This window comes from Hydra vulgaris, chromosome 07 (assembly GCF_038396675.1).
Source record: "Hydra vulgaris chromosome 07, alternate assembly HydraT2T_AEP".
Lineage (NCBI taxonomy): Eukaryota > Metazoa > Cnidaria > Hydrozoa > Anthoathecata > Hydridae > Hydra > Hydra vulgaris.
In genome coordinates, this window is record NC_088926.1 from 8,190,496 (window position 1) to 8,217,500 (window position 27,005).

At 28.4% G+C, this 27,005-nt stretch overlaps 2 protein-coding genes and 1 long non-coding RNA gene across 3 annotated transcripts in view; 2 read left to right on the forward strand and 1 right to left on the reverse strand.

Annotated features, from left to right (window-relative positions):
• The first annotated feature begins 846 nt into the window (after positions 1-846).
• On the forward strand, positions 847-1,494 carry LOC136082551 (uncharacterized). Its single transcript, XM_065801962.1, has one exon. It carries the CDS (start codon positions 847-849, stop codon positions 1,492-1,494), a length of 648 nt encoding a protein of 215 aa, XP_065658034.1.
• Positions 1,495-4,264: 2,770 nt separating this feature from the next.
• Positions 4,265-25,730, reverse strand: LOC136082274 (uncharacterized). Its single transcript, XR_010639546.1, has 3 exons — positions 25,652-25,730; positions 25,488-25,530; positions 4,265-4,402 (listed from the first exon to the last, which is right to left on the reverse strand). It is a non-coding gene; the product is annotated as an uncharacterized LOC136082274 (long non-coding RNA).
• Positions 24,803-27,005, forward strand: part of LOC105845801 (uncharacterized) — a 42,208-nt gene continuing 40,005 nt past the window's right edge. Inside the window, exon 1 of the mRNA XM_065800955.1 lies at positions 24,803-25,237. The gene's annotated coding sequence lies outside the window, so the exon portion shown is untranslated. The remainder of the gene's footprint in view (positions 25,238-27,005) is intronic.

Sequence of the window (27,005 nt, forward strand, 5' to 3'; positions counted from 1 at the left end):
AACTTACTTTGTACCTTAACTACTCAACAAAGTAAAATGCAATTAATATTTGCTTGTCAATTTTTATTTTGCTTACAACAAATAAACAAACGGGCTACATATTAAAACAAAAGTAAACGATATCCAGTCTGCAACATATAAACTTGTTTATTTGCCTAATAATATTAGGAAATAAACAAGTAATATAATATTAATTTATAAATTAAATTATATTTTGCGATATACCTTGTTATTTTTTTTATATAATTCTTTGAATAGGCAATGAATAAAACATCTTCAAGTCGACCTGCAAAATCTAACTACATAAAAAGAGCTGTTACAAGACATTTAAATGATATTGCATTGACCTGTAATAATGAAAAAGACACTGAATGTAATAATAAAGTTAGCAGTTTCCAATATATTTATAATGAAGGTACACTGCTATCCGATTCCTTTACTTCAAATGACCAGCCCGTAATAAAGCAGACATTGGGGATAACATAAGTGTTAATGGCAATTACACCATACCATTACTTGATGATGTAAGCATTTATGACCATAACTGAGCTTAAATCAACTTTTATTGGGTTTATGTAATAATAATTTTTCAGGGATGGTGAAAACTTTTTTGACCTTACAAGTGATGGCAAGGGATACTATTCAACTTTTTCAAATAGTGATGATGACAGAGAAGAAGTAGTTTTGTTAAGGGAATTACTTGTAAAATGGTCAATAAGACATAACATAACACATAGTTCATTTTTAGACTTACTTAAAATACTATTGAAGTATCATGAAGATTTACCTAAAGATGCAAGAACATAACTCAAAAGTAAAAGTTCTAGTATCATAGTTGTAAGAGATATGTATGAACAAGAAACAGAGTTTGTTTGTCTTGGAATAAAAAGCAAATTAGTGAGTTTACTTGCAGTAACATGCAGTGATAACTGGATAAATAATTATGTTTATTTAGTATTTAGTATTGATAGCTTGCCTCAATTTAAGAGCTCTGCAAAACAGCTTTTGCCATTACTTTGTTTGGTTCAACTAGGAAAAAAATTATACAAGCCATTTATAATATTAATATTTTGTGAATTGAGTAAACCGAAAAGTGCAGAAATATTTTTAGCTGATTTTGTTACTGAATTTAGCTTTTTGAAAAAATATGGTTTATTTTTGAATGGTATTCACTTTAACATACATGCTAAAGTTTTTTTTTGTAATGCACCAGTACCTGAATTTATAAAAAGTATCAAAGGTCACAATGCTTATTACGGATGTGAAAGGCGCATTCAAAAGGGAGAATGTGTTGACATTAGTACTGCATTTCTTAAGGTAAATTCAATAAGAAGAACAGATGCTGCATTTGCATGTTATGAACAAGAAGGACACCATAAACCTGAGGTTGTTCCACTATTATTAAAACTAAATATTGGTCATGTTTCACAATTTCCCTTAGAGTACATGCATCTTGTCTGTCTTGGTGCAACACGCAGATTATTACTGCATTAACTACGAGGTAATTGACGTTAAAATAAGCTGCAAATTGCTGATTTAATATCAAATGAGATGAACACCCTTGCACCACATGTCACTGTCGAATTTTCCCGTAAACCGCGAACTTTGAAAGATATTGATCGATGGAAGACTAATGAGTTTAGGCTGTTTTGGTGCTATGTAGTGTTGTGAAGTTATCTTGAAGGTAAGTTATACAATCTTTTTATGCTTTTGGATGTGGCGATCACCATTTTAATTAATCCTGCTATTTATCTGACATATATTGACTATATAGAAAAACTCATTAATGAGTTTGTTAAACAAATGCCAATTTTATACGGTAAATATTCTTTAAATTATACAATGCACAGCATTACTCATATTTGCGTTGATGTACGAAAACTTGGTTCTTTAGATGAATATAGTGCCTTTCCATTTGAAAATACTTTAGGCACAATTAAAAGAATGTTAAGATCTGGTCGAATGTTACTCCAGCAGTTGTGTCGGCATTTATCGGAAAGAGATGAAATAGACAGCAATCCTATCACGCATTCTTTTGATTTTCAAACACTTCTTAAAAATTTGCACAATGAAGGTCCAACATTAGGACATTGTGGAGTTCTCTATGCTGGGTTTAATTGTTCCACATTAAATTGCAACAATTGTGCTTTACTTAAAAATGAAAATGTTGTTGCAATTATTAACAATATTGAAAGTGATGAAGTTATAATTGTTGCAAAAGTATTTGGCATTAAAAAAGGATTCTACAAATACCCTTGCAATTCTGCTCAGCTAAATGTGTTTAGAGTAACAAATTTGTCAGACCAATTGTTTGCATTTCCTTAAACAACAATTATAACAAAGTGTTTATTATTTCCAAAAGGAAAATATTTTGCTGCATTTCCATTGTTGTATCATAAATTTGCAGAAATTTAACATTATATCAAGATATTTCACCTTTTTCCAATATATTTTAATTTTTGCTACACACACATTTACATATATATATATATATATATATATATATATATATATATATATATATATATATATTATATATATATATATATATATATATATATACACAAGATACTTTTATCTTATAATGGCCAATACTCTAAAGATATCTCTTTAGAGTATTGGCCATTATGGTATTTGTAGAAACGAGAAAGAGCAACGGTTTCAACAATGTGAGAGTGTTTGAAGATTGGCTGCAAGAGCAGATCCAACTATGTTTACAATGCGTTTTTACACCTAATCTAAAAGAGAAAGGGCATCATTTGAAGAACCGCCCCTGATATGGAAGCAGTATTCCAAACAAAATCGGATTTGAGATTTGTAGAGATAAAAAATAGAATCCGGAGTAAGAAAGCGTCGAGCTCGATAAAGAGATGCAACCTTAGCAGATGCTAATTATGTAATAGATTTAATATACGGTTTCCAAGAAAGATCGACGGCAAGAGTTAATACTAGAAGATGACGAGTAGATGATTCATTGAGTACATTACCGTTTATAAATATAGGAAGATTTAAACTATTGTCATAACAATTGGCTGAAAAAAATTGGATTTTATCTGAATTAAAGTTCACTAGCCAATGTGAGCCTTATGCTGTAGCAGAAGTGAGATCCTTTTCAAGCTCAAATACCCCCTCCAACCAATCAGAGAGTGGCTTCTTTTCATGATAAGAATAAATGGTAATATTGTGAGCGAACAATGCTACCTTAGATGTAAGATTATCTGAAAGATCGTTAATGTAAATTAAAAAGAGTATAGGGCCAAGGATTAAACCCTGAGGAAACTCTGAAGTAACTATATACGAAGAAGAATGCTGTCCATCGATAACAACTTTTATACTACGATTGGAAAGGAAGGACCCAATAACCTTAAAAATGTTACCAGATACACCCTAAGAAAAAAGCTTATGAAGAAGACCAGCATGCTGAACTTTATCAAAAGCTTTAGAAATGTCAAGATCAATTTAGCCTTAGCCTCTCCACCTCTGTCCAATGCACGATAAAACCTATCTGTTATTACCCATATAGCAAGCAATATTGGCGCAGTATTGGCGCTATATTGGTGTTAATATTGGCACAATATTGGAAAACATATTGGCGCAATATAACAATGTAAACATTTTAAAGATATTGGCTTATATTGTTTTTGTGATATCGGTCCAATAATAATTTTATATATTGGCACAATGTTTAAGTGTAACGTCGGCGCAATATTGGTGATAATATTGGCGCAATATAACATGGTTTACATTTTAACGATATCGGCCTACATTGTTTACATGATATTTGGCCAATAATAATTTTATATATTTGCACAATATTGGCACAATTAAACGCAAACATTCTAACGATATTAACCTATATACTTTTTGTAAAATTAATCTAATCTTAATTTTTTTTCGCGATTTTAGCATTATTAGCGAAATATTGGTCTTTATACGGGGTCAACATTAGATAATATATTTAGAGTATATATACTTTAAATTGTATAGTGGGAGCAGATATTTTAATTATTATAATCAAATATATTATCTAATGGTCAACCTATATCTAGACCAATTTTTTCTAATATAAAAAATTAAGATTATACCAACTTCACGAAAACTGAATGAAATTTGTTTTCTGTAAATAATAAAAAAACAAACTGTAATGAACTGAATAAAAAGTAATATATTATAAAACAAGTAATATGTACATAAATAAAAATATAAAATACTACATTTTAGAATGTTTTATTTATTTCAGAGAAACTATTATCCATGGATTGTGAATTTTCATTTCGAAAAGCGTCTTTTTTGTGTCGCCGTTTACGACCTCCATCTCGATCACTGGATTGTGCTAAAAAGCTACCAATACGCACTTTTATTGACTTCTCATTTGAGCCCAGGTATTTTCTTCTTACCGCAGCTACAAATACAAAAAAATATAAATACAAGCATTAAAACTTAATTTCATATTCAAACTGATACAATTTTAATCACTACAGTGATTAGTACCATATATGGTGATTACAAAATTAATTATTTTGTAATAATATAAATATATATATATATATATATATATATATATATATATATATGTTGCAAAAAATAAAGTATAAAAAGGAAAAGCTGAAATATCTTGATATAATATTAAATTTCTAAAATATAAAAATTGGGAATTTTTATTGAAATTGTACTACTACTACCATTATAAGATAAAAGTATCTTGTGCCATTTACTATAAATCATTCTCGTGTTACTTGTCATTCAATTAAATTGTTGTCATTCAATTAACTAAGTGCTCCAAAATTTCTTATTCGTCTAGTTTTTTTCCTCGAACATCAGTTCTTTGGAATTTGCTTCCTTCACCTTGCTTTCCTGATTCATATAATTTGCAATTTTTTAAGTCATCTGTCAATCGTTATCTCGCTCTACAAACTTCATCTTTTCTCTTCTAGTAACTTCCAACTCTTATAATGGTTGCTTTGTTAGAAGCAAAGATATAAAAAAATAAAAAATAAAAAATATATGTTTATAGATTAAAATTAAATGAGAGTAAATTCGAAATAGCCAGTTTTAATTTTATAAAAATAATAGAATAAACATATACGAGTTTCCATGCGCGATTTTTCGGAAATACCCTATACATACTGAGTAATTTTTACAAAAAATGAGGAAATAATGAAGCGCAACAAACAACCTTGTTGAATTACAAATTTTATAAACAAAGAATGAAATATTAATTCAAAATATAATTATAATACTAACGATATTAAAAATGCTGGGAGCGGGAGGAATAATACTTTTTACCAAAATTCAAAACTAATTTACAATTACTCTCTTATCTCTTGTCACAGCAGCTTTTTTTTCTTTTTTTTTTCATCTGTTTTTAATAATAAGTTATTTGGAAATTTTACAAGTTACAATTATCTTATAAAAAGCATTGATAAAAAAATTAGAATTAAAAAATCATGTAAAAATTTTTTGATATTTAATTAAAAATGTAAAAATTTAAGTTAAAAAACTTGAACTTATCATTGTTATAAAACAATGATTTTTTTTGAAATTTTGTTTTATTCGAGACCCAGCATAATATACTTTTGATAAACTTATTTTTAATTTTTTGCATGTTTTAGATATAGTAAGTTCATTTAAAGTTAACTCTATCAATTTTATAAAAATAAAATAACTAAAATGTAAGTGAGGAAATCGAAAGATAAAAAGAACTTATTTTTTTTACTGTTGACATCTTTTTAACTGGATATTAATTACAAGCACTTGCTAAATAAGCTATAACAGATTTAAAGTTTAACAAGAGTGTTTAAGGATAGTAATGTTGTCAACACTGTTAAAACTGTAACAGTGTAAATTTTTTTTTCCTTCAAGTAATAGTAAAGTCTCTATTTAGGGGTTGCCATATTTTAACATTTTATAAAGCGCGACAAAGCAGAGGTTTTACTTGATAAACATTCTGTTTAAAACCAAAAAGCAAATATTTAGGCAAATAAAAAATGAAAAAGTAAAAAACAACATAAAAATTAAAAATTGCATTCATATAAATACAAATAGTAACAAATGACCAATGATCGGTACAGATTGGCTACTTGAATATTTATGGTTGACATAAGTTTGAAAAATAAAGATAACAAATATCAATATTAACAGATTAATACTTTTCATAAAACTATATCAAGTCGTTTAACACAGACATAACCATATAGACATTACTATCTCAAATTAGTTTATCATATAAACATCACTATGTCATATTAAGTTAATAAAGGTGTTCGAAAGTAGGTATGCGACATGAAAATTTTAAAATGACTATATACTAGATTGTTATATCATTAGAAAGAGAGTTCAATACATTATTTTATAGATGAAAAAATTATCAAAATCCAACATACCTACTAAAAGCTATGACGTTTTAAGTAACAATTTTTCGATTTATGGATTTGTTGAAGAAACTGTGGTTAAAATTCAATTTTCCTTCACTAAAATTGTTATAACTTTATCCATACTATCTAAAAATCTATATTTTGGTATCAAAAGATATGTGTATGAAAGGACTGTGTGTTTGCGCTTGTCACTAGTCAATGGGCGTTTCCAGGGAGTTTAGAGGGGGCACAAAACCACCGTCTTTTCCATCCAATAAATGCAAATTTCATCCATAAAAGTGTGTATTTAAATGAAGTAGTAAAAAAAGTTCCGATAATGAAACTATATAATAATCATTTTTAACGATAGTCACCACGTAAAGGTAAGCCAGAGCCGTCTATCAATATTATAAAGTTTTTTTGAAAGATGTTTTATTTGAGTGAGGAAAATTTCTTTATTCATCTTTGAATAACAATATTTAATTCTTGCTTCAAGCTCTTCCAAATTCTCAGCTCTCCAACGATTCTCGTTCACTAGCCGTTTTAAATCACCCCAAAAGTTTTCAATTGGTCATGCTTCTGGAACGTTAGCTGGGTTTATATCTTTGGGTACAACTTTGATTTTATTCAATTTTAAAAAGTCGATGACCGACTTTGCGTAATGTGATCGAGCTAGATCAGGCCAGAAGATAAACTCATTGTCTTTTTTATAATATTCTGATACTAGAGGAAGTAAAGTTTTTTCCAGTATCTCTTTATAAGTATACTGGTTGATTGCCTTCTTAATGTAATGAATATAAAGAGGGCTTATTCCATGGGGGCTGATGCAACAAGAAACTAAGAGCTTGTCCTCTTACTTTTTACGCAAATTGTATCTTACTCGGTCAGAACATTGAGAAGGATCAGCGGCATAAAACCTATTATTACCAGCTAATGTGCTATTGTTTAAGGTAATATAGCTTTCATCATCCATAACAAAATCCAAGTTTTTATAATTTTCGTACAATCTACGACATTTACGACGCATAGCTTTCTTCTGCTGATGGCTACGATCTGGACAATTTGTTTTTTTGAAAGTTCGAATGTTAGTCATTGATTTTAATACTTGGGAAATTCGAGTTTGACTACAGTTAAAAACTTAAGCTACTTTCTTTTGGGAGCACCCTGACTTATTTTCAAAAAATGCAGCAATCTTTGGAATATTTTCTATAGTAGCTACTTTAGTGATCCGACCATTTCCAACTTTTCTTTTTATAGATCCATTCTCCAATTTTACGATTTTATTGTAAGCAGTTGATCAGGGTAAATCCCATTCCATAAACTGCTTAGTAACAAACGCTTTACATTTTTCTCGATTTTTTTGGAAAAAAATTTCCATAATTTTTTCGAGGTCCTTTACTTTGACCATTTTATTTTCAATATTCTAATGATATTTTTAACTTAATTAAATTTAAATACAGTAACCTTTATACAAATAAGTGTAGAGGTTTTTTGCGTGCATGAAATAAATTACATAATAAATGCAACTAAAATTTGACCGAAATTTTATTTATAGGATGCTATATATATATATATATATATATATATATATATATATATATATATATATATATATATATATATATATATATATATATATATATACATATATATATATATATATATATATATATATATATATATATATATATATATATATATATATATATATATATATATATATATATATATATATATATATATATATATAGGGCAGGTCTATTTTGGAACTGAAGTTAAGGGCTAGTTGAGAAAGATGCCTAATAAATAATAATATCATTTATAAAAGCTTTTTTAACAATTTTTAATATTTTTTTTTTATTTCTTGGGTGAGTATTATTAACATGATTCAAGTTTCAATATTAATTTTAATAGGTGTTGGGAGAAAGTACATTTTTGTCATTTGAAAATTCAAATATTTGAGATTATTCATATATTAGTTAAAATGTTTTAAAATTAAATATTAAAAAAATTTTTTTTTACGATTTCTATAGGAAAACAATTAATTTTAAGAATTTTATGATTTTTATATATTTCTTTGAAACTTTTTTTTAGTGTTACTTTTAAAACTTTTTTCGAGCTGATACAAAAATCAATTAACAAACTAAGAAATTTGTGTTTGTTTTCAAAGTCCTTATATTTGCATATTTTATTTCCAATAATATGTTTTCATTAAATGCCTAAAATACAAAAGGTTGTTTTAACACATCGAAGTTTTCCTAAAAAATTTGGTGGTCAGCCCTAACCTTTAAATGAAGCAGAGCCACCAACCATTCCTCATATTATTCAATACAGCTATTTCCTTAAAGACATCAAGCAAGACTTAAAAGATTATGACGTTGCAAAAATGATAGCAATTAATACGATAAAAATATGGCAGACTGTCAGTCTAAAGTTACCACTATATGAAATTTATTATGTGGTAAAGTTAATAAATAAATTATCAATTGAATTTTGAACGAATATAAATTGAGTATTCTAAAAGACATTTTAAACAACTGTAATAATTTTTTTTTATAATGATGCTTACATAATTAATTTTTTTATTATGATGCTTACATAATTAATTTTTTTATTATGATGCTTACATAATTAATTTTTTTATAATGATGCTTACATAATTAATATTTTTATAATGATGCTTACATAATTAATTTTTTTATAATGATGCTTACATAATTAATTTTTTTATAATGATGCTTACATAATTAATTTTTATTTCAATAAAAATAAGTAGAGCCTTAACTTTACGACGCGCAAGTAATTTAATTTTTTGTAAAGTACCCCCATCATCTCCTCAATTTTACTTTGCGACACTTTTTTTGTAGCAATTATCCATAAATTTAGGACATTGTTAAGAATATTTTCACATTTGCCACTTTTCCTTAATATTCCCTTCATAATTGCCCAGAAAGGTTCAATAACTCGCTGCTCAGGACAGTTTGGTGGATTAGCATCCTTTGGAACAAAATTGACTCTTTTTTTCTTATACCACTGAATTACTTTTTTAGAATAGTGGATCGATGCCAGATCTGGCCAAAATTAGGTTGATTATTTTTGCTTTTTAATTAGAGGAAGAAGTCGTTAATTTGAGCATTTTTAATTAGAAGAAGAAGTCGTTTTTTTAAGCATTCACTCACATTTAGATCTGATGTCAAAGATTGATTTGTTATAAAAGTAGAGCTTTTATAACCTCAACTGCAAATTGCCTGCCAAACAAGGAACTCGAAAGTGATTTTGTTACTCAAGAGTACATAAATTTGTCAGAAGCTTTATGACGTATTGACTGATGATAGTATTGATTACCTAGAAGCATCGAGTGATCTTTTTTACAGTAAGTTTATTGTCTTCTAAAATGCAATTTTTTTCTAGAATTACACCAAAAAATTTCTTGACTTGAGCTTCTCCCAAAACTCATTTTGCCTACAAGGAATGATGTAGATGCCTTTAAACGTACTTTGCTACCTGAGGAATTGATCAGTTGTGACAAGCAAACATCATCCCCTATGAAAAGTGTTATCAAAGATGCTTTTGAGTCTCTATTTTAAATATCCGGGGTCTGTGCTAAAAATCGTTCTGTACATGTAAAGAGTAAATTTGGACTTAATGGTTCTGGAAATCACAACTATCTCCATCAGTTTTCTAATCGTCATGATGCAGACTTAAATGGAATATACATTTGTTCCTTTTAGTGTTCCCTTGAAATTAATGATTCAAAAAATCAAGTAACATGGACCAATCCAATCTCTAACTACATTTATTTTTCCAGGCCTATGATTCGAGTAAAAAAAAAAGAAACAAGGGAGAGCGTAAAGGAGTATTTTAAACCAACTCAGAGTCAACTACCTAAAAATGAAACTCAGCCTATTTTTTTAGAAAATAGTTTATAAATATTTGTAAAAACAGAGATAAATATGATTGATGGAAAAAAGGTAGAATTATTGGTGGGTGTTTTTTGAACTTTTATTCACTACTGCAATTTTCCAGAAGTGTTATCAATGACCTAGTATGTATAATGTATAGGTTCGCCATAGATAAAAACTATAATGATATGATAATATATACTTGGAGAGGACTAGAAAATGGTGAAATCTCTTAAAAAGATGCTAAAAGACATGGACAATGCCATTAACCTTTTGTTGAATCAGATGTAAAACATTTTGCCATTCTACATTAAAGTTACGCGGACTTGACCACTTTTTAAAGTTGTTATACCATATTTTAGGCTAAAAAACCATACATGGTCTGAGCAGAACACAAGGTAAAAATTGCTCTGAAGGCAGCAAAAAGAAAATTATTCGAATTGTACTTGAGAAAACAGGAATGCTACTTGATTCTTTTACTTCATGTGGTGGTAATACTAACAATGGACAAGTTGCAGATCTCTTTTTAGTCTAAAAGAAAGAGAGTCAATCTGTTCGGAAATTCTTGAAACAGGAGACCAAGATAGCTTCTCTTCTTTGTTATGTAAGTTTAATATACTTCTTAACATTAATCAGCATATTGGTGTTAGCAAAAAAGGTGATTCTAATAAAGTTAAAGAAGTTGGTTATGGATTAATGATTAATAACTAATATTCCATAAACAGATATTTCCATGGGCTATGCTTACCCTGAGCTAGCTTGAATTATACTCACATGCCAGGGAACTGTTTATGAATACAGGCGGATCACCAATTGCCATGTACTCTTAGCAGTCAAGAAAAAGTTGGAATAAGTATATTACGGATTATAAATCAGGAACAGCAAGACAAATTTCATTGCAAGTAAATTCACGTAACATTTACTTTAGACTGATGGTTAAAACACATTCAATGATTGCCATTAAAACAAGACTTTTACAATGTAGAACATGTGAAAAACATGAACATACAACAAGAGAGTGTAAATTAGATGTGAATTCAGTCTTAAATAAGGTAAAAAAATGATAGTTCAAGAATGTTTTTTGTGATCATATAAAATCAATAAGACACATTTCTGTTTATATTTGCGTTTATTATTAAATTGTTTTAAACTCAAATATAGTTGACTTTGAATATGATATGATATCCTTTTTTAAAAACTATATTAGTCAACAATTATCCATATATCAGCTACACTACAAGCCAGAACTAATTAGTTGACCCTAAAGCAATTTAGTCAGCAAGTATCACAGGTCACAGGGAAGTGTCACAGTTCACAGACATCGCGGCGCTCTTTGTTATATGAAGCGTGGACACTCGGAAAATTTAACCTTAGAATCAGATTCTTTGCCCCGAAAAAGTTAATTACTAAAATATACACAATATTTCATTAAAGGATTTATGTTTTTTTTTTTAAAACCACATTCTGGGCACACTGTGTGGTAATCACTGGGATATAAATCCTAAAATTTGGCTGCACCGTCCGAGGGAGAAAATCCGAAAAGCGTAAAGGAGTATTTTAAACCAACTCAGAGTCAACTACCTAAAAATGAAACTCAGCCTATTTTTTTAGAAAATAGTTTATAAATATTTGTAAAAACAGAGATAAATATGATTGATGGAAAAAAGGTAGAATTATTGGTGGGTGTTTTTTGAACTTTTATTCACTACTGCAATTTTCCAGAAGTGTTATCAATGACCTAGTATGTATAATGTATAGGTTCGCCATAGATAAAAACTATAATGATATGATAATATATACTTGGAGAGGACTAGAAAATGGTGAAATCTCTTAAAAAGATGCTAAAAGACATGGACAATGCCATTAACCTTTTGTTGAATCAGATGTAAAACATTTTGCCATTCTACATTAAAGTTACGCGGACTTGACCACTTTTTAAAGTTGTTATACCATATTTTAGGCTAAAAAACCATACATGGTCTGAGCAGAACACAAGGTAAAAATTGCTCTGAAGGCAGCAAAAAGAAAATTATTCGAATTGTACTTGAGAAAACAGGAATGCTACTTGATTCTTTTACTTCATGTGGTGGTAATACTAACAATGGACAAGTTGCAGATCTCTTTTTAGTCTAAAAGAAAGAGAGTCAATCTGTTCGGAAATTCTTGAAACAGGAGACCAAGATAGCTTCTCTTCTTTGTTATGTAAGTTTAATATACTTCTTAACATTAATCAGCATATTGGTGTTAGCAAAAAAGGTGATTCTAATAAAGTTAAAGAAGTTGGTTATGGATTAATGATTAATAACTAATATTCCATAAACAGATATTTCCATGGGCTATGCTTACCCTGAGCTAGCTTGAATTATACTCACATGCCAGGAAACTGTTTATGAATACAGGCGGATCACCAATTGCCATGTACTCTTAGCAGTCAAGAAAAAGTTGGAATAAGTATATTACGGATTATAAATCAGGAACAGCAAGACAAATTTCATTGCAAGTAAATTCACGTAACATTTACTTTAGACTGATGGTTAAAACACATTCAATGATTGCCATTAAAACAAGACTTTTACAATGTAGAACATGTGAAAAACATGAACATACAACAAGAGAGTGTAAATTAGATGTGAATTCAGTCTTAAATAAGGTAAAAAAATGATAGTTCAAGAATGTTTTTTGTGATCATATAAAATCAATAAGACACATTTCTGTTTATATTTGCGTTTATTATTAAATTGTTTTAAACTCAAATATAGTTGACTTTGAATATGATATGATATCCTTTTTTAAAAACTATATTAGTCAACAATTATCCATATATCAGCTACACTACAAGCCAGAACTAATTAGTTGACCCTAAAGCAATTTAGTCAGCAAGTATCACAGGTCACAGGGAAGTGTCACAGTTCACAGACATCGCGGCGCTCTTTGTTATATGAAGCGTGGACACTCGGAAAATTTAACCTTAGAATCAGATTCTTTGCCCCGAAAAAGTTAATTACTAAAATATACACAATATTTCATTAAAGGATTTATGTTTTTTTTTTTAAAACCACATTCTGGGCACACTGTGTGGTAATCACTGGGATATAAATCCTAAAATTTGGCTGCACCGTCCGAGGGAGAAAATCCGATTTCAAACCATGTATAAAACTGCATTAAAAAGTCTTAAATATATGTAAATCTTGTGTTGCAATATTTTAATGCTATAACTTTTGCTTTCTATCAATGAATAATTAATGCATGAATGAATGAGTTATGGGAATGCATAATTCATGCATTGAATGTTACTGTTGGTTAAGTACATACAGAGCAGATTTTTTCTTTTGTTAGTATCTTTAAATAAACTAATAATACTGCTCCATCTTGTACTTTGAATCACAAATCAAAGATTTTTCTTTTCCATTCTTTGAAATTATATTAGGTTGAAATTCATCATAATTGCTAACTGGTAGTATATAAAATTTTTAAACCAGTTTTCTTATTTTTACAACGGTTTCTTAATGCTCAAGTTTCACTCAGAAAATAGAATCTTCACTAACTATATAAGCTATATAAGCAGTTTAAATATCATTTAACTATATAAGCAGTTTAAATATCATCGCCGACTCCAGCCCCATTTTCATCATCACTATAACCTCGATCAAAACTCAACTCCAACAGGGTTATATTCAAAACAAATTGAATCAACTTTATTTTTTTGTAAACAGCAATAGATAAATGGCGTGGTACATTTGATGTTCAGGGATAATGTTTTGACCAATTTTTTTCATCAATCAGTAACAGAGCTCCATCAAAAAGAAGTAACAGAAGTGAAAATATCTTTTTCCAAATTAAAATCAAATGAATGAAGCTTATCACTAATCAATTTGACGGCATTTGTTGCTGGCATTGTACCTTGGATTCTTTATATTCCCAACAGTTGAAATCCTTCATTTTGATGTAGATTTAAATTCCTATATTATCTGTTTTTTACTAAAGTATAATATCAAGTGAAAGGCTAAATTTACCTTTATTTTTCATTTCCATTTTCAAAGAAATTGTAATTTGTTTTATGATTAACCTGAATTATTTAATGACAAGATTGCTAACGGTTCGAGAACTTCGAAGGATTTAGTATACCGGGGTAAGAAATGCTCATTGCAGTTTCACCTTAAGCAATGGTGGGAAAGCTGATTTCATCTATAGCTGTTAGCCGACTAAAATCTTCCGGCACAGTTTTTTTATGAGTATCAATATAGGATTTCTTTAACAGTTAAAAATAAGTAACGCACGTAACTAATTTTAAAAGTAACTAGCAACCGTTCTAAACCATTTGTTAACATAATCAATTGGTTATATAAACTTTAAAAGCGTTGCTTTGCTTGTCACAATAAAAATTAAGAGTGACAAAAACTGTCTAAAAAAGTCACAATTTAAAAAATATTTTGGTTTAACTATTACAGAATGATAATAGAGTACCTAACTTTAATATGTACCCAGTGGGCACAGGACGTAAAAAAGACGTCTTTTAAACGTCTTTTTGAACGTTTTGGACGTCTTTTGAACGTTCAAAAGACGTCTTATTTAGGTCCTGTGCCCACTGGGTATACATGTTCAAACTTTAAGAGGAAAAAAGTTTAAACTTACACCCACTAGCCTCAACATGTTCGTAAAGGAAGCACTAATTTGTAGTTGTGTTTGAAGTTATTTAAAGTAGTTTTCAGGCAACAGTTCTAAAGAAAAGCACAAAAACATGTTGTGAAGCGCACGTGATGAATAAAGTTATGAAAAAGAAACAGCATTTTTCCACTATCGAAAATGCCGAAAGAAAAAGTCTGCAATAATGAATGTGGTAAAATCTCAGCTTTTTAAGCTGGAACTTTAACATTTTGTAAAGTGCCCACCCCTAAACTCGCGTTTAACCCCCTCCCCACCCACCCATCCTCCTCCCTCGTCTCCACAATTTTACTTTCGTCACTTTTTTTGTAGCATTAATACATAATTCTCAAAAAATTTTAACACTATTTGCACATTTGTCTCTTTTCTTAAATATTTCTTTCAGTAAGATTCTTTAACTCAGTGATCAGGACGGTTTGGTGGATTACCATCCTTTGGAACAAAATTGACTCTATTTTTCTTATACCACAACATTACTTTTTTGAAATAGTGGATCAATGCTAAATCTGACCAGAAGAAGTTTGGTTGATTGAGCTTTTTAATTAGAGGAATAAGTTGTTTTTTCAAGCATTCAGTCTCATATATTTCTGATGTGAAAGATTGATTTGTTATGAAAAGAGAGCTTTTAAAACCACACTGCAAATAGTCTGCCATTCAAGGAACTTGAGAGCAAATTTTTAAACTCAAATGTACTTAAATTTGTAAGAAGCTTTTTAACGTTTGACTGATAATAGTTTTGATTACCTGGAATCTTTACGTGGAATAGTATTTTACCTATTTATCGTCATCAAAAATGCTTAAATTTTTTTCGTAATTATTTACGAAAATTTTTAGCTTGTCCAATTGCTTTGATTTCTCCATTAAGCAACCTTTTTTTAAACTATTTTCTTGCAACATGCTTTCAAATTTTTCTTTTTGAACACTCTTTGAACGAAAGATCTACTGCATTTAAACTTCGTAGCTATACCTTAATTTGACTGAGTCGGATTTTGATGAAATAAGTCGACTATTGATTTTGCCATCTTTTTGTAAATAAATCTGGATTTTCTACCACTTCCCGATTTTCTTTTTACAGTTTTGTTTTCCTTATAACGTTTTTCAACAAATCCAACAATTGATTTTGGAACTTTACATGCTTTTGAAATCATAGAATATGAGAACGATGGATTTTCTATGAAAAATATAAAAAAAGTATTTTGATTTTTAGACTCTTTACTCAACATTGCAAAAACTAGTGATAAGTAAACAAAACTAAACCTATTCACAAAAAAATAATTATGCAAACATAATCGTAAAAAGATAATTACAATTGATTAAGTGGTTATTGAAAAAACTCAATTTAAAATCGTCCAAATTTCAACCAATCATGGTGATAATCACTGGGATATCCAAAAATATGGTTACACCGTACACGGGAGAAATACCAATTTCAAATTTTGCATTATATCTTAATTATATATAAGTCTTGTATTTTAAATTTTAATCACTTTTACTTTCTACCAATGCATAATTATTATTTTATGCATAGTTATTGGTTGAGGGTGTTAAATTATGATGAAGAAAAGAAATTTTCTTTAATTTTTCTAAAGATGAAAAAAAATCTAATGTTTCAAAGTTTATTATCTAAAGTTAATTTTTTGTATTTTTACCAGTGTATCGACTTCTCTAGACTTTTTCAATTCATTTTTTAAAAATCTATTTAGCTTTTAGATTTGGAGACCTGTTTAAACATTCGATTATAAGTATCTTAGCTTTACTTAAGTAGTCTATTTTTAACATGAGAACAAAACGCCATTATCCAAGCAGCCATCTGATATGCGAGGCAAAAAAGAAAAAATAGCTGGTTTTAGCAACACAAAATTGATCACAATGCTTTTGCTGTGAAAAATAAAAAATAAAAATAAGTGACAAAAATTGCTAAGAATAGATTAGTTTTAGAAATGTCTGTGACACTAATGATTTTAAGTGTTGACCAACATCATTTCAACATGTTTCTCAAATTTGCTAGAACATAAGTTTAAAAGTATTTATAACTACCTAACAGTAAATAATAGATTGTATAAAAAGAATTGTGGCGTTAAAAAAAATGATTCAATGATCGTGCAGTATTAATGGTAATTAATATGTTCTCATCCTTATTTCTTGATATGTACTTAAAAAACTCATCTGTAAATTTGTTTTGTTTATAAACAGCGAAATATATACCATAAAAAAAACAACTATATAGCTTCAAAGTTACATGTAAAGTTGAAACTAATTTGTTTTCAATAGTAAAAATAACCGAAGACATCTTCTAAATATTTCTTTAAATGGCCCTCAAGATTCTAACTTGGGTCTGCTTTTTTGTTGTTAATTGATATAAATCATTTAAATAAAGTTTTAATTTTACGAGTATTATGTCTGCTGATGATAGCAACTTATTCCTGACTAATAATGACATACTCAAACTCTATTCTAGTATGAATGCTGAGCGTACAAAAGTGTATTTAATCAATCAGATTGATCTCCCTAATAGCAAGAGCTTTTCAAAGTATTAACCTACAAAAAGTACAAGCTCAAAAACGGCCATAAAACAGTAAACTCAACCAGCCCTTTTGTTATGTCATTTGTGTCACGTCAGCAAAAATGTCAACGTCAACGGCTTAGAAAAGCACTCATTTATCAACTGGAACGAAGCACTCGTAGTAGACCAAATTAACTAAAAAAAAGTTTCAACATCTAACGCATGGCTGTGTTCTCACAGCTAACAACTCACTTTCACTCACTTTCACAAGACAATCTTTTTAAATTGTCACTAAACTGCCACATCTCTACACCCTAATAAACTTGCCGAACCCACCTTGGCAACGTCCCACTACGACTACGATATCAATTTAACCATGTTTTGATGAATCATCAATACCTGCTCTACAATATGTATATTAGCCCATTTATGCTTAAAGTATGTTTAAATGCAAAGGTTGCATCACTAGCCATTTTTTTACAGAACTCATTATATTAATGCGTAGTCCCAAAGGCGTGGCTTTCGGCAAATGTAATGCTACTGTTCAATGAAGACTCTAGACCAAGCAAATTACATGCAAAATTATGGTGAAAACGTTAAAAGACATGATTATTCAGCACCTTTTAGCCCACAAACTTATTATCGAATGTCAATACCGCTTCATCAGTAAAAAAATATTGCTTAATGAATCTGCTTTGGACTTTCTAACCTACAGCGTTTCTCAAAAGATTCCTTTAGACGTGCTCTACCTTGATTTTGCCAAAGCTTTTGACAACGTCCCTAATAAAAAAACAATTGCAAAAACTTAAATCCTACGGAACCGAAGGTAAAACTTTTAACTGGATTAAGACTTTTCTTTCAAATAGATCACAACGCGTTCCTCTCGGTAACATCTCATTCAACTCAGAACATGTTACCAGCGGCGTTCCATGATAGGTTCCTTGTTTTTCATAATCTTTATCAATGTAATCTTTATCACAATCTTTATAATCTTTATCATAATCAATATAATCTTTATCATAATCTTTAGCCAAACGCGTCATTAATTTAAGACTGTGAAATATACACAAACGACACTAAAATTCTGAGCGCCATCAAAAATGCTGAAGACAAAGCTCATCTGCTAGCTGATATGGATAGCATCGTCACCAGGGCTCAAATATGCTTGATGGAGTTTAATGTCAAGAAACACAAAGGTATGCACACAAATACAACGTTTCGCGATATGTTTACTCGATGATCAAACATGACGCTAACATCGAAGTCAGCAGAAAAGAACTCGAGCCAAAAAGCCCCAAAAAAACCTAGGCGATCAAACTATCAACAATTTAAAGCACGAAAATTGAGCCAAAATTAAAAAAACCAGGCCGTAACAGCGAACGTAAAATGTGTGGGTATAAAGTTAGAGTAAAGCTTTTTCTATATTTTGGTATCTCTGCTGATAAAGATTATTATAGTTATGAATATTCAAGCAATTTTTTTGATATATATAGTTGGTGGTTGTGATTAATAGCTGACCTAAGTGAATGATTATAGTTATTTTATTAAGTGAATCATGGGCCCCAAAAAGTAGACGTTTATTTTATGAAGCCAAAAGCTATTTAGTTTGTAGCTTTGCATTGCCTGCTCAATTAAACATTGAATATAAAAATTGACATGTCCTGTATATATTCGCAACCAACAGCGAATCGTTTAAAAAAAACTGAACAACTAGTCAATAAGCTTTTTAACTTCAAAACTTGTCAAAATCAGATTGTGCATCTAGTGAATACATCCAAGTTATATGCACGCAATTTTTTGAGAAATTTACCCTTTTTATTGATATCTGCAACAAGATTTTTGTATGCCAAATAACAACATTGGCTACAACACTATCCTTGCAGTCAACGGCAAGCTGAATTAACACTGTTTCGGGTTCTTCATTGTCATCTTCTCAAAAAAAAAAAAATTTTATCTGTAGTAGTGATCACCGTTCATCTTCTTTATCTGGTCCTGCTTTAATGACCATTTCTCAGAAACCACTACCATCCAAATTAAGAACCAATCAGTTGAGCCCCAGAAAAAAAATTATGAGAAAGAGATTATCTATTTTGGCAAATAAATAGCTTCTACAAACTGAAAGCATAAAGAGGATTTAAAAAAGTTAAGAGATAAGGCAAATGCAAGGTCGTGCAAAAATAAATATTTAAATTAGGTTATTACTCGAATGGAGAAGACTATACATCAGCTTTGGAAAAAATTAAAGAAAAAAAAATTAAATTTACAGTTAAAGAAACTTCAAAGACAATTTTTTGTTTGAAACACCATCTAGCATTCACCGAAACAAGTTCTCTTATTAAAAAGCCACGTTATATCAACAACTTGCTGACAAAAATGCGGTAAGTCTTGCGCACTGCAAAATAAAATACTGCTTTTACAGCAGAACAAATGCATTAAGTAAAAAAAATCTACCAAAAATGAAAATATCTACTCAGTAGATATTAGGTTGCTTATCTATGACATAGTTGTGTGCCAAGTTCCTACACATAGTGTGCCACATCTTCTCCAAAAAATTGGTAAACAGGCTATCAATTTAGTCAAAATCCGCTTCGCACTACTGTGAAGCAAATGATGCGTGATCTAGGTGTAATATCAGACTTACAGACTGCCGAGATTGCGTTTTCCACAAAAGATCTAAAAATTAGTCACAATACAAAAAAAATTACAGACTTCCAAAGGAAAACTCTTTGGAAAAAACTGCATTGCAGCAAGTAATGTTTTACACCTGAACAAACTTCTTTACAAAGATGAAAACATGTATAGCCTTAATCTTGGTTTTTTACTATAGTGAAAAGTTTTTTGAATTATTATTTTTAAATCTAAAACAGATTTTACAATTAGCATTAAAATGTTCTTTTATTTCACATGCTTCATGCCATCTTTAAAACAAAATACTTTATGCTATTTAAAGGTGATCCAAATGGTTTTGTAGCCTTTTTGAACCAAAACAAGCTGCCCAGAGGACTTTTACCACGCTACAGAGGAACAGACTACACATTCTTTATCACACATGTGATATTTTGATTCATCGTTATGCAATATTTAAGACATTAAATATTGCATAATGATGAATCAAATCAATCATATATAAGATTCACCTGTTTCAGGCTTAAAGTATGTTCCAATACTTTAAGTCTGAAACAGGTGAATCTTATATATGATTGTTTACATTTTTGCACACGTATAGTTCTCATATTGATAGGGAGGCTTGCAATAATAAAGCTTATTTATAAAGTTTTTAAAACCAGTAGTTATGACACTTGCAGGAATAGATATGGGATTGTAGACTATTATTATGGTTTATTATTTACAAACTTTTTTATTTCAAGTATCGGTGAGTTTCCTGAAATGAAAAAATTTTATGTTGCCACTGGTCAGGGACTTGACTACATATCTGGCATTTAGGTTGTCAAAGATGTTTGAAATGCTCTTATTGAGAACAGCAAGAGCCCTCTATATCTAGTTAAACAAAAAATAGATTTTTTTGGTAATGGTATTAAAGATTTGGTCTTTGATTCAATAACCAGCTTTTGCCCAGTAACTGATGAAATGAGTAAAACAGTAACTGACTATCTGAATGCTGTTTTTAGTACTATTGACAGACAGTCCAAGGGGCAGTTTGACACGAGTTCTAATTATCAACCAGACTAAATCAGAAAGGTTTTATAACATTGATTTAAAGGAGCTTATGGGCATATTTAGCGTTGCAAAGCAGAAAGCTCCCAATGTCACGCTTTTTTTTCTTTCTGCAAAACTTCGTGCTTGCAAAAATAATACAACTGCTCTGCTCTGCAGTAGGCGTACTGATATTTAAAACAAACTGATTTTATGGACCATCAGTAATGCCAGAAAAACCCGGTTTGCAAGTATACAGTGTCATAAAGAAATGATGTTAGAACTTATAAAGCGTATGGCAAACAAAATTCAGAAAAAGGAGGGTAAAGAAAAGAGAAACATAGAAAGAATTTAAAAAAATTGCATGCCGCATCAGATAAAAGAAATGTTCCTCTAAATAGAAAGTAATGCAATTTTGGATATTGAAAAAGTTCTTGAGCTGCAATTGGAAAATATATTTGCTACATGAGTTTTAATAATGCTGCTAAATGCCAGGATATATACTGTGGCAGACTTCTTAGAGTTAAAAAGAAAAACAGTACTATATATAGTTTCTTATTAAAAATCAAATGAGATTAAGGACGATGATGCTGTTGATGAGATGAGCAAATATCAACTATCTGCAGACATCATACCTGGTAATATGGTCATACCATAAAGACTTGTTTTTTCAACATGCTATGAGTAATCAAAACTCATTTACTATTTGACTTAAACCAATTATCTAGCTCCTAGCATACTGTTTTTAATCAGAATAATAGACATTTGCTTGCATGGATGCTGAGATGTAATTGTATATAGATGTTCGTAATTTAAATCAACATTTTTTAACGTAAGACTTCAACTTACTATTCTATTATTTTTATTGGCTTTTTCAATAATTTTAAATTATTGAAAAAGCCAATAAAAATTGAAAGCTGAAAGATAGATTAATGCTTTCATGAATGCTAATCTTTAACAAGTAAATATTAAAACGGTAAGATTATACTTATAGATTTGGTTATGCAGTAATAACAGTTACATATTTATTTTCCAGGACATATGGTTTACCTATTTAAAATGATTATGTAATATGTATTTATTCAGATCCATTTTTTTTTTAAATATCATAAATGTGCTTTAAAACTAGGGTATTTTTATAGCCACTAATATGTTAAAAACAATACAAAGCAAATGGAAATACAATTCATTTAATTTAATTTTTTTATTTACGAAGTATATTTTAAAAGAATTAACTTTTTCTTTTTTGACGGGGTGTTAGCCTTAATCGATTTAAATCAAGGTGGTATACAAAGGATACACTTAAACGCTTTTCCTAATACATGTCTATAGATCTTTCTGAATACTAACATTAACTGCTTATTATATGGTGAAATAATTAAAAAAGTTTTATTAAAGTTCTTTTATTATTGACTCCATGTGGAAAAATCGTGGGACTTGCGTAATAACAATAGCACGTTGATGGAAAACAAACCTTGTTTTCCCCAAAAACTATTGCTATTACTCAAGTCACGTGGTTTTCCGACTTAATCCATAAGTCATTAACGATGCGTTAAATGAGTATAGAAATAGAGACTATTAAACTTTTATATAGTCTCTATATTTAAGTTGACTTTTTAGTTTATCAAAAGCTATATAGTTATATAATAACACAACAAGTAGAATACGCCTTATAGTATAAAAGGCTATATTTATAAAATAATGTTTATAATAAATAGCGCGTATTTATGCGCTAATTTTGTGTTATATATAATAATTTATGAATTTTTATTATTAAATTTTTTTACTCGTCATTAAAATAATCTTTTTATTTTAATAAACAAAATTATTATTTGGTTGTTCAAGTTGTGTTGAATTAAAATTTAAAACAAAACAAAATAATGCTCAAGTTCACAATAAAATTATTACATAAGTACCATTAACCGCAAGTTTCTCACGTTGGTTGCTGTTTATAATGAAATTTTGTTACTTAAATGGGCATAACTTATTGTAGAATTATTCTTTTTTTATAAAATTTTCACCATTGTAATACTAGTTTAAAGCTCTTTCTAATGATATATAATATTTATATATAAAAAAAATTGGAACTTTTAACACACGCAACTACATTAATTAACCATTAATTACTTAACCATTTTAGCTTTTTATTATATTTGCTAAAGTACTTGAGCTTCTTAAGTAATGCATAATGGTCAATGCAAAATTTAAGGAGCTCTTTTTTTTTTTTTTTTTTTTATCTTAGGTAATACCTAGTGGAAAAATTTTTAAGATTTTGGGACAATAACTACTGCTCGTGTGTTGTTCAAGTTGAACTTTTTTATTTACTTTTTCATATATTGCGTAAAGCCGGTTTTTAATAAAATTTTTGTAGTTTGCAAAAAACTACAACAAATAAAAAAACTTAAAACAACCTAATGTAAATTATTCTTTCAAAGAGTTTAGAAAAAAACTTGTATATTCGGCATCAATCTGAAGTTATTTAAAAGAGAAATATCTTTTATTATGTTAAATTTTTTTTTCCAATAATAAGTTATCAAAATGATCCATCGGTTTTATAACAGAGCCAAAGAAAAGCATTCAACTAGAAAGTTTGTGTCTCTTTTCGTACCAATGTCATCTATCTAGCCAGAGCTAGTATCGTGCCTCAACACTTTTTGTTCTTATCCGAAACTCTGCAACAAAGCTGCTTTAACTTTTAGTTTGTGTGAGACAATTCTTATTTAAATGATAAGTTTAAGATATTTCTATTTCCAAATCCAGTTGACAAGTTTGTATTTCTAAACCCTCTAACTCTATATCACAAACAGAAATCAAACAAGAAATTAAAAAAAATAATTTTAATTTTTTTACCTATGTGTGACCTTATTCATACATTTTAATTTATATTTTTTTATAAAAATCAAAATTTGCGCTTCGATTGAATTATTATTTTAATATTTATCTATTTATAAATGGTCAAGCCTTTCTTGGTGCTTAACATAGGTATCGCTCAAGCATGGAAAAAAATTAGAGTTTTATATGCTAATGCTAATGTCAAATTAGGATAAATTTGCAAAAAAATTTGTTGAGTTAAGTTTGTCAAAGAAAAAAAAAAGAATTTATAGTTAAAACCATTTTAAACAAAAATTGTTCGGTTTTTTTTTTTTTAATTCCATTTAAATAAATTTTTGATTAAATAATTTATCTTAATTTACTCTAATTTATGTTGCTTACTTGAATAAATTTAATTAATTTAGATTTTAATCCTTGAAAGAATTTAAAGGTTTATTATCGATGTAACAACATAATTTAACTTATTATAACTATTGGTTTACTGATTAACAAGAAAATAACAGCATATCATGTGAAAAATGGAATTAATTTTTTGTTATGTACATATACACAAAAGCATATATATATATATATATATATATATATATATATATATATATATATATATATATATATATATATATATATATATATATATATATATATATATATATATATATATATATATATATATATATATATATATATATATATGTATATATATATATATATATATATATATATATATATATATATATATATATATACATATATATATATATATATATATATATATATATATATATAAAATCGATTGTTTTTATTTTATATAGCAAAACTAAGAACTTCTAAATAGTGCATTTTAAGCTGTTTTATTACTTATTGTTATGTTTTAGCTTATGATTACATTATACCACTAGATCAATAGAACTGCAAGTAAAACCTTTTATAAAATATTATATAAAATCTCTTGATTTGAGATCATAGATATAAAATGTTAGAAAGTTTGAGTGACTATAAACTGGAGCATATTCATTATTATAACCAGCGTAACATCTTTCTCATTCAATATGATGGGCCTTTTTTTATTATTGGCATAAATCTTGCATGTTTGAGAGAGATGGAGGTGGGGGGAGTATTGTATATATATATTTGTTTTTCCAGCGTGTTTTGTATGTTGTAATAGAGTTGCTAAGTGGCAAATATGGCATTGTCAAAGAGTTTCCTGAGCAATCAAGTAGTCATAATGGTGTAAGCAGATCAGTTACTCTTAGTGTTTTGCCCATTTGAAGAAACCTCATTTCAAATGAAAATAGTTTGAGTTATGTAAACAACGCATTTAACGCATGAAGGTAAAAATGTTTCTTTTTAAAATTTAATATAAATCAATCTGCATACTTTACTTTAATTATTTAAAATATATATATATATATATATATATATATATATATATATATATATATATATATATATATATATATATATATATATATATATATATATATATATATATATATATATATATATATATATATATATATATATATATATAGAAAACAATGGTTTCAAAAAGCATTAAAGGAAAAATTAGCCGTTTCTTACTTTTAGAGTACTCGTTAAATCCTTTGTCTTCTATTTAATGTTGCTAAATATAATTGAATATTAAATAAGTTAAATTTACAAGACTTTTAATATGCAGGCACTTATTAAAAGTTAAACTAAAGAATAAAAAAATATGATAAGAACTTTTTTATTTTAAAATTTACCTTTACATTTATAAAATTATTTTCTACTTTATTAGTTCATCAAACCGTAGCAATTAGATATATTTTGAAACTTATTTCTGAAAAATAACAGAAAAACAAAAAGTATATAAAAAGTATAAAAAAATGAAAGAAGAGGCGTTTTTTTTATCTGGTAAATTATCCACTGAGACAAATGGACAACTTAATTTATTACAATTATTGACATATACTATCAATTTTTAGTTAGAAAAAGCAACAACAAAACAAATAAAACGTGGGGCTATAGACCATAAGCAAACTTGAAAATAATAACAACAACCTTGTTTTAAATCATGTCCTATACCATTGAATATAATTACAGAAAAACCTTTGATGTACCTTTTAGTGAAGAACGCTCTTGTCTTGTTTCCAAACACTAAATAATTTCAAACAATTTTAAAAAAAGGCAGAAACTTGGTTCACAATTTGTAATATCTGGAAATTCAATTAAACAGAAAGTAAAGTAATAATCAATACGCAGAAGTTTTAAAAGACAAACATGTAATGGAAAGGCTTTTTTAACTGCTCAAAGTGGAAAAATAATTTGTTGATGATTCTTACAAGTTCTTAAACAGAGTAAATCACTTCAATATCAAACAAACGACATATGTAAATAAGAACTATATTACTTTTTATGAATAAATTTGTTAAGAGTTGATGGACAACTTAATTAAATATAAAATGCAAATATAAATTAAAAAAAAAGTTTTTTTCATTTTACTAAATTTTATTTAATCCGACAAATTAATTTTTGACATCTAAAATACTAAGAACTGACGTAAAAATACAACGTCGAAGATTCTTCTAGATACTAATGTCTAAACAACGACAAATGTTTGCTGGATTATTCTTTTATCCACAGCTGCATTAGATATTTTAACATTGCTCGGGAAAGTATTTACTTTTTAGCATTAAAGAAAGTATGTGTTAAACAAAAACAACCCAGTTGAATTAATTGTAATGTACATAAATGTGCCTACGCCAAGTGAAACCTGTTCTGAAACTTATTACTTGACTACAGATTTTCGAAAATTATCTGTAAACACTTTACAAGATGCTCGATTTACAACATTAACCTACCTAAGGTTTCTAAGATATATTAGGAGCTAGTTTAGGAAAAACTGCAAAAAACAACGTATATGTTTTATTTTGTTTATCCAGTTTTTACTATAAAACATATAACAGAAATCTTTTCATTGATAAAAACTTATTCATTAAAAAAAAAGTTTTACAGAGAAACTAAGCAGATATTTCTTGATATTAATTCAAATTTAGCAGCAAAGACTCCATTAAAAAAGTATTTTGAATTACATCTCACACCAATGGATATAATAAC